The 16,298-nt window shown below is 40.4% G+C and overlaps 1 protein-coding gene across 1 annotated transcript in view; it reads left to right on the forward strand.

Annotated features, from left to right (window-relative positions):
- Positions 1–8,377: 8,377 nt before the first annotated feature.
- The window catches only part of LOC100643103 (homeotic protein proboscipedia), a 60,773-nt gene continuing 52,852 nt past the window's right edge, over positions 8,378–16,298 (forward strand). Inside the window, exon 1 of the mRNA XM_012318241.3 lies at positions 8,378–10,233. Coding sequence (XP_012173631.2) covers positions 9,705–10,233 — 529 coding nt within the window. The 5' untranslated portion in view covers positions 8,378–9,704. The remainder of the gene's footprint in view (positions 10,234–16,298) is intronic.

Consider the following 16,298-nt stretch of genomic DNA (forward strand, 5'->3'; position numbering starts at 1 on the left):
GAACACCTTGTCAATTGTACCATCGATTTATTTTCAATGGATTGTTCAATTGATAGAAGTGAAAAAAATTCGTTTTTGAAAAATTATTCAGATTATTGGGTTGGCAACTAAGTGATTGCGAATTTTGTCATTAGGTGGTACTGACAAAGCTAAGTAGTTGCCAACTTAATACGAAGAAAAAAGAAAACAACAAAGAAATAATTGCAAAGAATAAATACAAAACGGTATTGAATCGACACCATTAATTACCCTTGCTCATCACCGGCTATCGAGTTCCATTAGCCGGTGCCTGGTCGACGTAATCGCTCGCAATTTATTTAATCGAATAAAGAAGGGTTTCTCGGGTTCTCGAGTTCCGGGAATGCGACACGGTATTCGCATTACGCAACGCCAGCCTCCGGCCACGTTCCTCCGAGCGACAAGTGCGCGCACGTTACGGTTAAGGTGGCCGGTTAAGGACAAAGGGGTTTCGAGGGATTCAGTGACCACTGAAGAACGGGTTGAAAACTGTACAGAGGGTTGAGTAGCAAGGAAACATTCTGCAATCTCGTGACAGCGTTTGCTTCTGAACAAGTTCAGTTTTGCAAACGTTTTATCTTAATTCTTAATTTGTTAATCAAGTCAATTCGTTGTTTTAATTATCTTAATTCGAACTTCCTGGAAATGTTAATGCAAGTGGGAGAAAATTGAAACTATTCACGAAGAAAAATAGAAATTTGATTGGAACGAAATGCGAATGGAATTAACTTGCAGTGTAAATTAAATTCACATAGAATAGGATAATACTTAATTAGAAGAAAATTCTTGGAAATTGAACTATCAATTAAGTTCACGTCTTATAAAGTAAATCATCGAATCTAAATACAAATAACACAGTTCCATCTCACCCTTTCACCGCTTCTCAACAAGTACCGACAACCAGAACCCCTACATTATTCTCGTGCAATAAAAGTAATTCGGGGAAATTGAAGATGGAGCTGGGAACACATCATCGATGTCTCATCAGTGTGCACGTAGCACTTATGAGGAACTAGCTGGTCACAGTTAGAAACGAACGAGGCGACACGCGCGGCGTGGCAAGAGAAATACCAAAAAGGTTTCGGGATGTGCGGCGTGTCGAGGGTTTACGAGAGGAACGCGGCCACCGCAACACACGCGGTGGCCGAGAGCAAACCAAACCAAAGATTAATGCACTACACTTACTGGGGCAATTTGCGCCAAGTGTCGGCCCTAGACCTGCCCTGTATACCTCCGGGGTAGATTTGTTCCAGGGTGGCGTTCTCGCGGGGAGATCCCTCTCTCTTTCGTAACAGTCACCCCTGAGAAGATTCTCCGGTGGACCGTTTCTTTCTTTCCAATGAGGAACCATCAGACTCGCTGAATCGATTGGCTATATCGTCGATCGAAAATGTTTACAAGAATGTTAGTGTAGTGGCACGTGAGTCAATGAAAGACTCGAGTCGCGAGAGACTTGTACTGTTGTGCTTTCGAGTGGCAACGCTGTTTTGGTTTGCTGGATTCAAAGGTAAACAAACTCTGGACAAAATATTATCGCCGCTATTTGTAGTCGTCAACCGGAGTTACATTCGAACTTTCATGATACTATCGGTCGATACAAATATTGGGTTGGCAAATAAATAAGTGATTGCGGATTTTGCCATTAGGTGGTACTGACAAAACCCGCAATCATTTAGTTACCAACCTAATATTTCGCAGATTTTTAGCGTAGACGATTGAAAGAACGTTCGTTTAGAAATGAGGAAAATTGAATAATATATTTGACGAAGATTATAGTTAAAGTGGAGATGTCCATATATTTATTCATTAGAATTCAATATAAACGTAGCGTTTTTCTACAGCAATACCATTTCTTGAATATTAGGTTGGCAACTAAGTGATTGCGGATTTTGCCATTAGGTGGTATTGACAAATCCCGCAATCACTTAGTTGCCAACCTAATAAATGAACGTGCTCTCTAGTACAATTAATATAGCGAGTCATACAGTCGAATAGCGAGCGTATAGCCGAACAGTAGCATTGAGCGAGCGACGATTATAACGTACACTATCTCTGTACTTGTACTTAAAGTGATTTTAATATAATCGTCAATTACTTTATTATTATTTTATAACTGGTGTCTTTAATAAAGTAACGCGTATAATTAACCATCTCATTAATATGACGATTTATTTGAGAATGGTAATTACATGGATAATATAAGTAGATTGCGGTTATGAGAAATTGAAATATGTGGAAATACACAAAATGCGTATAATAATGAAAATATATAAATATTATATTAATATATTATTATATTATATATTATATTTACATATTATAATATATTATTTATATTTATTAATATATTATTATATTAATATATATTTTAATTAATATATATTATAATATAATAAATATATAAATAAATATAATAAATCTGCTCATATAATATTTATTATATTAAATAAATATTAAATAATATATATAATATAATATTAAATATAATATATTAATATAATATAATATAATATATAATATATATAATATAATATACTAATATAATATAATATAATATATTAATATAATATAATATTAAATAAATATTATATTAATATAATATATTATAAATATATAAATATTAGAAATATTAACTGGTGGCATTCAGAGGATGAAATAAACTTCTATTTGTATTCTATCGCTTTAGTTACATTTATGAAAATATTTACGATACATTACAATTTTAAAAATATTGCAATCTATAAAAATATATTACAGGATTGAACATTACATTAATTCACGTCCGATAAAATATTTCACAAGCGAAGATTCTTGTGAATATTCTGAAGGAATCTGAAATAAGAATTCTAACGATCTTGAACAAACATATTCTGCATTAGGATCAAGCTAAACTCATGTCACTAAATCAAAGTCTCTAGACAGCATTGTAAACGAGGCTGCTAACGTCACCAACTAACCGTTTTTCTCGATTTCAGCTTGGAAATCGAAGCTCGTATAACCAATCAACGAAGTCTGGCATGGAAAAGAGAGGAAAACACGTGATGGAAGGACGAAGACGAGAGACAGAAAGACAGAGGAGGACCCCGGTTGAACGGGAGTGGCAGTTCTTGCGATTAGCGAGCGACTAGGGGAAGCTCGGTGCCAGAGTCTGAGGTTTTAATTAAGCATTCACTGCGGATGATATCGCATGCCTCTTTATACTTCATAGCGGCCAGATGTTGCTACGAGGACCTTCCTCGCCTTAGGTCCTCCGTGCCCCGCCGCCGTGCCACGCAAGGAACGTCGCTATTTCGTTTTAATTATGCATGTTTAATTTGCTTATATCCTGGCCGCCGCTGATACGCGGCGCGACTAGACGTTTCTGCCCGAGTTTCGCCACAGTTTCTCCTTGCAACCCTACTGACAAAGATTTCTCGTGACCTGACGATTCATGGTAGCTGCTTCACGTTGCACCGTATTTTGGGAAAATTTGCAATCGAAATTTCCAGGTAATTAGACGGAAAATTACGTTGTATAATTTATTATTTATGTTGATACTTTCCAAACTGTTTAATATAATTTACTACTGCTACGTTATAGGTAGCTTTTAATTTTATAATATTATACACATTATTTTTTAATATTTTAATGATGAGCAGACTACAAACGTTTTCGAAAGCGTAGAAATATCCAAAATTCGTGTAATATGCAAAAATATACATAATATTCGTATCGATGTATAACCCTTTGAGCGCTATGGACGCATATATGCGTTCTCACATAACCTAACATTTTTACCATAACATTTTTAGGCTAGAAGTGGCGTTAAAGTGGCGTGATAAGGAAGACGTATGGATGTTATCCACCTGCCATTCTGATGATTTCGTTGGAACGAAAAAAAGTAATTATCAAACTGGCAAACCAAAGCGAGAAGCAGTGTGTAGCGGACTACGTGCCTTGATGGGCGCAGTCGATAAAATCGATATGATTTTCAGTTCACTTCGCTGCGTTCGAAAAAGCGTAGAATGGTATGAAAAATATTTTTTCCATCTCTTAGACCTCGCTATATATAACGCATATATTCTTTACAAAAGTGCTAATAATAAAACTGGAACATTTGAAAATTTTCATCTGCTGCCCGTAAAGGAATGACAATTCCAGGAAGTTCGGACGTGGAAAGCAACTGAAACGTTTGCTACGGCCTACGAGCGAGGAAGGAGGGATAGAGAAAAAAGGACAATTTTATTTGGAGTCTTTAACGAGTTCGCTTTTACCTCGAATGTCGAAGAGGAAAAAGTTAGAAAGGATGGCGTGGAGTCGTGTTTCGTGAACGAAGGGCGAAAGTTTCCCTTGTGGAGAGGACTCGTTTCAGCGATTCGGTGATTGACAGATCGAACCCCGCTGGCAGACCATGCTAAAATGGCGACGAAAGATGGTTTATTTTTAATGGCGGATGTGAAGCACATTGAAAACTCTGGTTTAATACCGACGATCGTGATGCCGGCTAAATCGAAACAAAGCATTCGATCCTGTCGTTAATAATTCCTAATTAATTGCTTAACTGTCGTAAAGAAAGAAGTCATTTAAAATTAGGATTGTAAATTTGATAGATATAATAAATAAAATGATAATTGTAACCTAAATTCAAGACATTCTCAAATTTAAATTATTAATCACTAAAAAATCAATTCTTTGGATAAACGATTTGGAAAAATTCAAAAGTGTGTAAATGAAACAAGATCAAAATGAAATTGCTCTCACTAGCTCTCACTAGGCAAACTTAAATAAATAAATAAATAAAATAAAATAATAATAAGAACCCAAATTCGAGATATTCTTAAATTTAAAATATTCAAGCTTCTCAGAAAGAATTTTATAGCAAAAGTGAACTAAAATATCGATCACTAAAAAATCAATTCTTTGGATAAACGATTTGGAAAAATTCAAAAGTGTGTAGATAAACGAAAGATCAAAATGAAATTCCATGTACGGAAAATAGTTTCAGAGTACAAGACTCTCACTAGGCAAACCCATTGAAAAAGCTGCTGGAACACTGTACATGGGTCTCTTTATGCCACTCGATAGCCTATATATTAGGCGTCTTGGCGGAAGGTATGGCGGTGTCAATATATATGCAAACGCCGACATAACGATCTATCGGTACGTAAATATATAAGGGGTGCGAGGAGCAGAGTGGAAGAGGTCGGAGAAAAAAGAGGGGCGAAGGGGATGAGCGAGCGCAAGAGCCGAGAAAGGGAGAAGACGAAGGCAGGGAAAGGGAAGAAGAAAGAAGAAAGTCGAAGCTTAATATAAAACTTCATTTCGCAATCGGTGGCAGCCGGAGGAAACGGAGAGAACTGACAGACAGAAATTCCAGTACCGTAAAAAGGGGCCTCGCTTGGAATCTCCCATTTTTCTAGTATTAAGCTTGCCCGAGATAAGATAAGCGCGAACGTTCGTGGATTCGAGCACGCGGCGTTACTGCGAAAAAAGAGGAAATTTCTCAGCTGAAATAGAATGGCGGAACGGTGTCGATGAAAATTCTTTTCCATCTACGTTTTCGAAAAAAAAGGAACCCTGGCAATAAGATGGACCTTGAATCTCGGTAAAAAATATTTGCAATTATTCTACTATCTAAGAATTTGTTTAATTCTACGTTTATTTTTCATACACCACAACTAAATATTAATTATATTATTATAATATATCAATATATAACATTAATTATATTACAGACGCAACTAAATTTCAAAATACGACACATAAATTTAATACTAACAATACTACAATAGTATTGTGAGTGTTTGTAGTACACAATCTACCTACCATAACCTACCATAACCTACCATAACCTACCATAACCTACCATAACCTACCACTGTGTCTCCATATTATATGGCAAGGGAACAGGGCATAGTAAACAGACATAATTCAAATAAAAAAGGACATTCATCGGCTACTACCTCCAAAAAGTAAAAAAACAAATGTAATTTAAAAATACTATTTAAAATATAAAAGCGAAGCACCGTTTTACGAAGCGAAGTATCGGCGCACGTAAGGAATCGAAGTTTCGAATCGATCGCAAGAGGAAAGATCCTGCGAGTCTCCCGGGACTCTGCCAGCCCTCGCATCCGCCGTATTCCTCCTTTGGCGAACTTTTCGTTCGTATATTTCGAGCATCCTTGCTATATTCTTTCGGTGCGCAGCAGAAAGAAGGGGTCGAAACGGAGCGGCACGGTGCGCGCGATGAAACTTTTAATAAATGGCGGAGTCGATATGAAGTATAGGACTTTGACATATCGTGTGTCTGTAATGTATAGTTAAATCTGGCGGCAGATGTGGCGCTGCTCGCCTCCCTCTCGCGCTCTCTCGCTCTCCTTCTCCGCTCTGAGCCATCCGCGCCCTCGTTCGCGTTACGATTCGACTGTCGCCCTTTCAATCTCACTCTTTCTCGCTCTCTCCGTGGCGAAAATTCCCGACTCTAACCCGCTGCTGCATACATCTCGATACATATTCAAAGCATACGTTTCATAGGTCAGATTTACCGAGTACACAAAACATCAATTTTCTGGACAACTACTTATTTACAATAAATAAATATACATATAAATTTACAATCTACCGATAAAATGAAATTTTTCTAATATCTAGGAAATTAATTGGAAGGGTAGATTTTACTGGAATTCAAATCTCGAATATTCATTTACCAGACGTTTAGAAAGTTTGATCACACAGTCGTGAAATTAGGTTAGGAAGAGTAGAAACGAAAATAATTTCCCTTGCTATCATCTATCATTTTTTCCCCACGTAATAAAAGATTTCTCTAGCTACCTGAATTTGCAGTATGTTCTGCTCCACCCTGAGAAAACGCATATTATTCCATGGTATCTTTAACGCAGCAGAAGCAGAGAAAAAAAGGAAGTAGCAAGCAATTCATCTACATGGTAGGCTGCATCGTGCAACGAGGGTAGTGGCACGAATTTTTTGTTCCTGCAAAACGGTGGCAAAGTTTTCGATCAAACCGGCTGTCTAAATGAGAGCTTCTCCACAAAGCGGATCAGGGTAATCTGTCATCAAAACTGCCCCATGGCAAGTCGCCGTAACACCAGCCGGTGCCCCCAGCGGCCGGAAACCGTGACGACAACGTCGAATCCGCACCGTTCCATCCCTCAATCTACTATCGAATTTACTACCCTCGTAAAATTCTCAACGATTTTCTCGCCACTTTTAGCGATAGCAGCAACGTTTTCACAGTGTTAAACGTCAGAAGATGGCATTCCAAATTCCCGATGGACTATTTTGCATAGATTTTTCCCTGTGATTATATTTCTATTCAAATTGTACCATTGCAAAATAAAATTCATTGTTGTTGTACGAGAAATGGTTCAAGCGAATTGTCATTCGTACTTGTTTCGGAAAATACGAAGACAGGCAGGTAAAAAATTGGACTTGTTGAAACCCATTTTATCAAAAACCGTTAGCTGTTTGGGCTATTTACCAAAACAGTTAGCATTGCAGGCGAACGCATAAAGAAATACGCGATGTTAAGCACGTCACTGGATGGTCAGAAATGCAGGTTAAAGCAGGTTTGATGGAAAGAGTAGGACATAATTAAAACAAAAATGGGGTACTACAGGCAGCGACGGATGCTCGAGACCAGGAGTAAAAATAGCAATTGGCCGATCAGTGGAACGGTACATAAGCGATAAAGCGATAAACCTGTGCATATAAGAAAAGAAGAAATGTTTTAATCCGAGCAGATTTCTTTACAATACAAACGGTCGTCGCTTGTTTAGGTTAGGTTAGGCTAAAGCCTCGGCACATTTACAACTTTATTGCTGCAGTAGCACAGTTATCCCGCCACGAATTCACGAAAAAATTTTTACCGCTATTCAAACAGTGTCTTGTGAAACGTATAAACTGGAAACAAAGTAAAAAGCTCGTAGCTGATAATTAATTTCCATGAAAATAGCCCGATCACTGGACGCGAGAATCAGATTCTTACGATGGAAGTTAGAAAATCGAATATGGAAAAATCACATGGAATTCTTTCGGAGAAACATATTGCAAAACGTTCCACAACCTTTACCACTCACAATACTCATCCGCATGCCAAGAATTCATTTCACGGAACGAAGAAGACCCGATGGCCATCCTTCGACAGTCGGATCTTTACCTTCTCCTCGGCCGTTCCCCCGAAGGAAGTGGAACCGCGTGGTCGAGCACGTGATAATTTCCCCTCCACGTCGCGTGTCGACGGAAGTGGCGCGCTCGCGCGTCCCGCCCACAGTTGCGCCGGAATCCATGACCGCCCAAGTCGGCCTCGTGGTCGTGGCAGCGAACAGCAGAGAGTCGGTCGGCCACACTGCCGCGTCGAGGCGAGCAGAGAGGAACAGCTACGCAGTGTCTGTTCGTTGTACCCTGGCGGTTCCGTGCCCTCGGACCTCGATACGGCCAGCCCGCCTACGACGCCGGAGGGCTGTGCCTCCGCTGCCGCGATACCGCCACCTCATTGGTCGATCCGTTCTACTGGCACCCGGTCACGTGTCTCTCCCACAAGCACGGTGGCACACAGCGGCGAGAAAGAGTCGACGCTCGACGACGCGAAGAACCCTTGGGCCACCAACCGCCGAGGCCCCCTGCCCCACGGAGCAAACGAGACAGCAGTAACAACAGAGACACGCCACGGAGAACATTGGAGAAGCGAAAAAGGCCGCGGTGGAATTCGTCGGGGTGCCAGCCTCGAGTGGAAGTCACCGAGAGAGTCTCTCTCTCCTCTTGCCCCCTCTACACTCCTCGTGTACCCTTTGCTTCCGCCACCATCGAACTCGATCCTCCAAGGCGACTCCTACCCATCCTTTTTCTCCCTCCATTTCGCTCTCTGTTCCGTTCTCCGTCTCCCTCTCCCCCCTTCTCCCTCACTCTGTCTGTCTCTCTCTCTGTCTTCTCTGTCGATTACAGTTCGCCTCTCCGGCGTTGCCCTTCTCGAACCCCTCCACCTCCGCTTCTTTCTCCTCCTCCAGCACGTCACTCGGCAAGTGTACATTGCGCTCGCTGGCTCGCCTGCCTAGCCAGCCAGCCAGCCAGCCTGCCTGCCTGCTTGCCTGCTTGCCTGCCTGCCTGGGTTCCGGCCGATCGGAACGCTCCTGGTAGCCGTAGTGTATGCGATCGAGTGCGCGCCAGTCTCAGTGCTGCCGATTTAGCGTAACGTCTGTTTATCGATGCAGCGATTTCCTCTGTGAAAGTGTGCTTCCGCGTTATGTGGTTCAGCCGCACGGACCAGGTTATGTGATGATACGAGGTGTGATAGCTACGGGGTGAGTTTTTGCGGACATGCGAGTGTTCTGTGCGCCGTCGTGCTTCGATCTGCAGTGAACTCGACGGAGAAATGGCCCCGTGAATGCACCAAGTGGAAGCAGCTGTCGCGAACGACGGGTCGGACCTGGCCAAGGTCCTTCTGTTTTCGACGCCGGCGATATATTCCTCGTGCTAAGTGAACACGCGATTATGACTCGTGGTGTATGCTGAAACTGCAGTGCGAAGGATTCTTTCAGGATGTAATATCATTCTCGTGTTTCTGACGGCACAGCTCGACCAAGCTCGTCAGTTACAGTGAAAATAGAGACTACAGAAATATTGAGCAACCAAACTACCCCATTACCCTTACGCAAGCAACGAAGAATACGAAAACCAGTGTATCCTCGTCTATGCGAGGCAAACAACAATTGTCGTCGCATCAGCAAGAGAATCGCGAGGATCCAACGCAGCTAGACGGTAGCGGCAGCGTGCAGCCAGCCGGAAGGCAGCTCGAGGCGTTGGTCCACGCGGGTAAGGAGATCGCGAGCGTGAAGACGAGGCCGACGACACCCGTCCTGGCGAACGACGGAGGGGGTGGCTTCTGGCTGGCCACGGTGGCCGCGGGGGCAGGTGCCCCGGCCGGGCTGCCCCCGCACGGGACACATCACCCAGCCATGGATCCGACATGCGGCTCCGCGGAGACAGGCTTCATCAACAGCCAACCCTCCATGGCGGAGTTCATGACCGCGTTGCCCCAGCTGGCTGGCGACGCGAGCCTTCAACACTCTCCAGGAACCGGAGGATCCATCAGCCCAGGATCTCATCATCCTGGCTACCACGCTATGATGGACCCTCATGGGGTCGCCGATCCGTCCGTCAACGTGCCCGAGTACCCGTGGATGAAAGAGAAAAAGACTACGAGGAAAAGCAACCAACAAGGTAAGTAAGTGAGAACAGTGAAAATTGGAAATAATGTTGGGAAATGGCGGACTTTCGCGAGAGAGAATTGAAAAAGTAGGAGAATAGGAGTCGTATATCGGTAATTCGATTGCGTAGGTGGAATAATGGAAATAGATTTTAGATCTTGGCTGAAGGAAATTATAAATTTTAAACAATCGTGCCAATACTGTTAAATAATATCGGAAACAAATTAATGCATTTGACAGCCTCTTGTAAATTGATATATTTATTGTTACAACGGTTTTGAATTATTTAATCGAAAGAAATTCGAAAAACAGACGTATATTGGTAATTCGATAGTATTTTGAAGTGTTTTACAAAAATAGATAAAATTGAGCATATGAGTTCCACATGATAATACAACGTTGCATGTTGAGAAGCAGATGAATGGACCTAAACGGCACCCCACTTGAAATTCGACAGACACGATTACACTATACTATGTAAGTTACAATATCAATTACGAGGACCCCACAGAACGTTTCAGGGGTTCGTTTGGTCCAAGTCTCGTTGCGGTGAATCGATGAACGTTCGAGTCAATTAACGCGAGCCCATAGGATTCGATTACCATTTTTACTGCACTTTACAACCGCAGAAATCCCTCATTTGTGACTCAAAAAGCGTTACAATTATCTTTAATATTCCTGCAGTTTCCCATCGTTATTACAACTGTTATATATTAATCTTCAATCTGGCCATAAAGACTGAATCAGTAATCAGGCCACTAGAACATAAAACCAACCCTTTTACACATTAACAAACGTGTCATTGTTGAACACGAACGTTCATTGAAGAAAGATCAGCGATCCGTCATTCATCAACACCCATCAACCTTCTATTCACTTCGGACAGGACATTTAATGGTGTGCAATTGTAGGGTATAAATCAATTACAGAAGAGAGCTCGTAAATACAAGTGAAAATAGTCTTCTAGATGCCCGCGTTCGCTACCCCTAACAGACCTCCGATCGCACCTAAAACTACTCCATTTAACCGAGCAATTACCAACACCCACAAACGTCAGCATAACAGTTCACGGGATAATTGAACCATCGACCAAATAACGATGAATATACCGCGAATGTTCATGTACTTTTAGAAAATTTAGGAATAGAAAAATCTGCAGAAATATAGTCAGTATCTGTGAAGTTTAATTAGCACTAGTATTATACTTAGTTTTTATTTATTTATAACACGTAGATTATTTAGCCAAATGTTCATGCACTTTTGGAGAACTTAGAGATATAAAAATCTACAGAAATATAGTCAGAGTGAAAATGCAAGTATCTGTGAAGTTTAATAGAATTAGCACTAGTGTTATGCTTAGTTTTTATTTATTTATAGCACGTAGATTATTTAGCCAAATTTGCGAGTGTTCATGCACTTTTAGAAAATTTAGGAATGCAAAAATCTACAGAAATATAGTCAATGAGGTTTAATCGAATTAGCACTAGTGTTATGGTACATAGATTATTCAGCGAATAAGCAAAATTAGTACTGAGGTGGTATGTTAGTGAAGATGCCCACAAGAAATACTCTTGATGTTCAACGATAAGTTTATTAAACTATTAAAAGTCAACAATTAACGATTAACTATCAAGAATCAATAATCACGTATCTCTAATTATGTTTGTTTCGCTATGACGCTTAACCTTTCGCACTTCGCAGCTCAGGGCAGAATGAATGTTTGGTTCGAAAGCAAACGGATTCTTTTCCTTGTTGCCCCTCGATATCCCCACTACGCACGCGTTTATTAGATGTCCGCGACGGTTGCCGCGTATGCTATCTTCCAAATATTCGGCAGGGATATCGATGGTACGTTAGGCATGTCGGTCCTACGCTTCGAAGGTACAGCGCCTTGTGTCGCGAAGCCGTTGGAAAGTTCCATGGTCGAGTGCCGCCACAGTGCTTACTTATTTTCGTTACATTTAATAATAAATAATATTTAATAAAACACCCTTAGTATCTGTCCGCTAATTTCTGTACCCAATTGTATATAAAATACGTTAATTTATAGCAATTAGTAGAAACGAATTTCTATTCGGATATTATTTGTTTAATTACGTTGGTAAAAATATAAAATTGCATAAATATCCGCGGTCTACTGATGAAGCTACCGCACTGCCAGTCAATTAACGCCATGATTGCTGTAGCGCGTATATGTGGAACGTCTGTCCGGCGACACGTTGCGGCTCGCCACGGGGTGCCCGTTGTCCGACGGCTAATGACAGCGAGCGGCCACTCCTTTTCTCGACGGGACGGCATCTGGACCTCGTCACGTGCGAAAACCGCGCGTTTCCCAAGCATTCGTAAACATTCGCCGGCAAATTATGATGTATCGTTGGGCGAAACGTGAGCCTGCCGCACAGACAATCGATAGACCGATGGCTAACACATGCGGGCCTTCCGAAAACTCTTTCAATTGTGGGTGAATTATTGCCTTCCGGAACGAGAATCATCGCGTCCACATGCTGCACAGAATTTGGAATCCGGTATCTTCGACCATTGTGTCATTCGTTTTGGTTTGCTCGACCTTTCGGTCAACGTCGATTAGCTTTTTCGTTTAGTCGCCTCAGACATTTGTCGATGGTTTGATGATAATGAAGTATCGTGTATCTTGGTTACGGTTGTCAAATTTCTTAGAAAATTAGCGGTGTTTTTTGTTTATTTTAACTGCTGCGCGTTGATTGGCATCTTTGTTCGAAAGGTTTAACAGCCGAGGAAAAGTTGTTATCGAGGACGTTGTATTTAACGTTAACGCAATTTCCTCTGTTGTTAGCAATCGTCGTCTTCAAATTGTGCAACCGGAAACGCTGTAATTCCGAAGGATCGTGTTACGAATGAGCATCGATAGCGGTGTAATTGACTTACTGTTTGTGTCATCCTGACCTTCTGGTTAATTAATGGAATTGCGAAACGCGCGATTTTTTATCTCAACTTTCTTCTCCAAACATTGAACATTAGTTGTTAATGTCTGTGCTTTCTTCAAATTCTTCGAACGAAATTACAACAGAAATGGAAGAGACGCTGCTTTGGTTGGGTCAATCTTCACTATTCCCAATAACATTATTTGAAATTATTAATATCACGAAATAGAGCAATATTTTTAACAAATCTCAGGTGTCAATTATCTACGTGAAATAAAATGCACCTATTTATACGTATCTATCAGAACATGTTCTGATTTCCAAGATTCATAACAAACAACACAATAACAGTGACTTCTTCGCGGTACAAAATTGATAGAATTGAACAGTGCAGGTAGAAGAAATTTCAATTTATTATCACAAGAACATAACAACAATCACTGTCTCGCAATCGCAACGTGTGCTTGATAGAATTGAATAACGTGAATTGATTTAGTGCAAGTAAAATTTCGTCCAGTTGACGTTGTATCAACGTCCTGATTTTCAAGATTCATAAGAAACAACACAATAACAGTGACTTCTTCGCGATACAAAATTGATAGAATTGAACAGTGTAGATAGAAGAAATTTCAATTTATTATGACAAGAACATAACAACAATCACTGTTTGGCAATCGCAACGTGTACTTGATAGAATTGAATAACGTGAATTGATTTAGTGCAAGTAAAATTTCATCCAGTTGACGTTGTATCAACGTCCTGATTTCCAAGATTCATAAGAAACAAGACAATAACAGTGACTTCTTCGCGGTACAAAATTGATAGAATTGAACAGTGCAGATAGAAGAAATTTCAATTTATTATCACAAGAACATAACAACAATCACTGTTTCGCAATCACAACGTGTGCTTGATAGAATTGAATAACGTGAATTGATTTAGTGCAAGTAAAATTTCGTCCAGTTGACGTTGTATCAACGTCCTGATTTCCAAGATTCATAAGAAACAACACAATAACAGTGACTTCTTCGCGGTACAAAATTGATAGAATTGAACAGTGCAGGTAGAAGAAACTTCAATTTATTATCACAAGAACATAACAACAATCACTGTTTCGCAATCGCAACGTGTGCTTGATAGAATTGAATAACGCGAATTGATTTAGTGCAAGTAAAATTTCGTCCAGTTGACGTTGTATCAACGTCCTGATTTTCAAGATTCATAAGAAACAACACAATAACAGTGACTTCTTCGCGATACAAAATTGATAGAATTGAACAGTGTAGATAGAAGAAATTTCAATTTATTATCACAAGAACATAACAACAATCACTGTCTCGCAATCGCAACGTGTGCTTGATAGAATTGAATAACGTGAATTGATTTAGTGCAAGTAAAATTTCGTCCAATTGACGTTGTATCAACGTAAACAGGAGGCAGAATAGAACCACGATCCATTTTCCAGCAACTTGTTGGCTATTGTCGTCCCATCGAGGACCAATAAATCTACGGCGGAGGACCCCGACGCGGTCGTTCGACGCAAGGTCGCGCGATCAAAGGGGTGGCCAGTAGTTTATGGGCCAAACGAAGCCAAAACAGGCACCGTGTTCTGTTTCCATTTATCTCGAGGCCATTGCTCTGTCGTCGGCTCGGTTATCCGTGGAAAGTCGCGGGCCGATTCGGTCGCGGGACACGTCGGAAGATTAAGTGTTCGGCAGGAAGGTTAACCAGTCGTTGGCCAGGCGGTAACACGCGGAATCATCTGTAAATTGAGCCCAGGGCCAACGGGAGAGAGCGTCGGGACGGCCATAACTCACGGGGCCTGCTCTCTGCCACCGATCCTCTCTTCGTCGTCTCTATCTACCTCTTCTCCCTTTCTCTGTCACTCTATTTCCCTCCCCCCTGGCCGCGTTTTGCCCTCCAACCCTCCCTTACCGGACCTTATCGTTACGCTGGACGACACCCCTTCGCGATGACCCGACCTTCTATCTGGAAATTTTAAGATGTAAAATATTTGGGCAGAGACGCAGTCGATTACAAGTGGATTATGGATTTGTACGCGTTTGTGGGAAATTCAGGTGTGGAAGAGTGCGAAGAATACTCGTAAGATGTAAAAATGTATGAAATGTTCAGGGTAGTGTGTTTGTTATAATATTGTTAGAGTGTTGGTGTTCTCATACCTGATGTAGTTTTTTTATTAATAACTTGATCACAAGATACTGTTAAATAATTTTTACGATACTCTCTTCATTGTAAGTTTTAGGTAGACTATTGTTAGAAGATTGATTTTCTCTTAGACGTAATTGTTTATTAATAACTTGAGCATAAGACACTGCAAAATAATTATGACGCTCTCTTCATTGTAAGTTTTAGGTAGACTATTGTTAGAGGATTAATTTTCCCTTAGACGTAATTTTTTATTAATAATTTGATCACAAGACACTACAAAATAATATTTATGACACTCCTCTCTTCATTGTAAGTTTTATGTAGAATATTGTTAGAGGACTGGTTTTCCCTTAGACGTAGACACTGTTAAATAATTTTTATGACACTCTCTTTATTGCAAGTTTCAGATAGAATATTGTTAGAAGATTGATTTTCTCTTAGACGTAATTTTTTTATTAATAATTTGATCACAAGACACTGCAAAATAATTTTTATAACACTCTCTTCATTGCAAGTTTCAGATACATTAATCAATGAATAAATATTTTGAATATTACGACGCAGATTGAATTTGATATCTCACACTGTAACTGTCAGATAATCCTAATAATATTTTGTGAACGAAATGAATTTCAGCTTAGGTTAGTTACATTTAGAAGAATCAAATTGACCAATGGTTTACGAACGAAATAGAATCAAGTAGGTTGGGTTAGTTAGGTTAATTACATTTGAAATGAATCTCAGCTTAGGTTAGTTACATTTAGAAGAATCAAATTGACCAATGGTTTATGAACGAAACAGAATCAAGTTGGTTGGGTTAGTTACATTTGAAATGAATCTCAGCTTAGGTTAGTTACATTTGGAAGAATCAAATTGACCAATGGTTTACGAACGAAATAGAATCAAGTTGGTTGGGTTAGTTACATTTGAGATGAATCTCAGTTTAGGTTAGTTACATTTAGAAGAATCAAATTGACCAATGGTTTGCGAACGGAACAGAATCAAGTTG

Source organism: Bombus terrestris, chromosome 18 (genome assembly GCF_910591885.1).
Source record: "Bombus terrestris chromosome 18, iyBomTerr1.2, whole genome shotgun sequence".
NCBI lineage: Eukaryota > Metazoa > Arthropoda > Insecta > Hymenoptera > Apidae > Bombus > Bombus terrestris.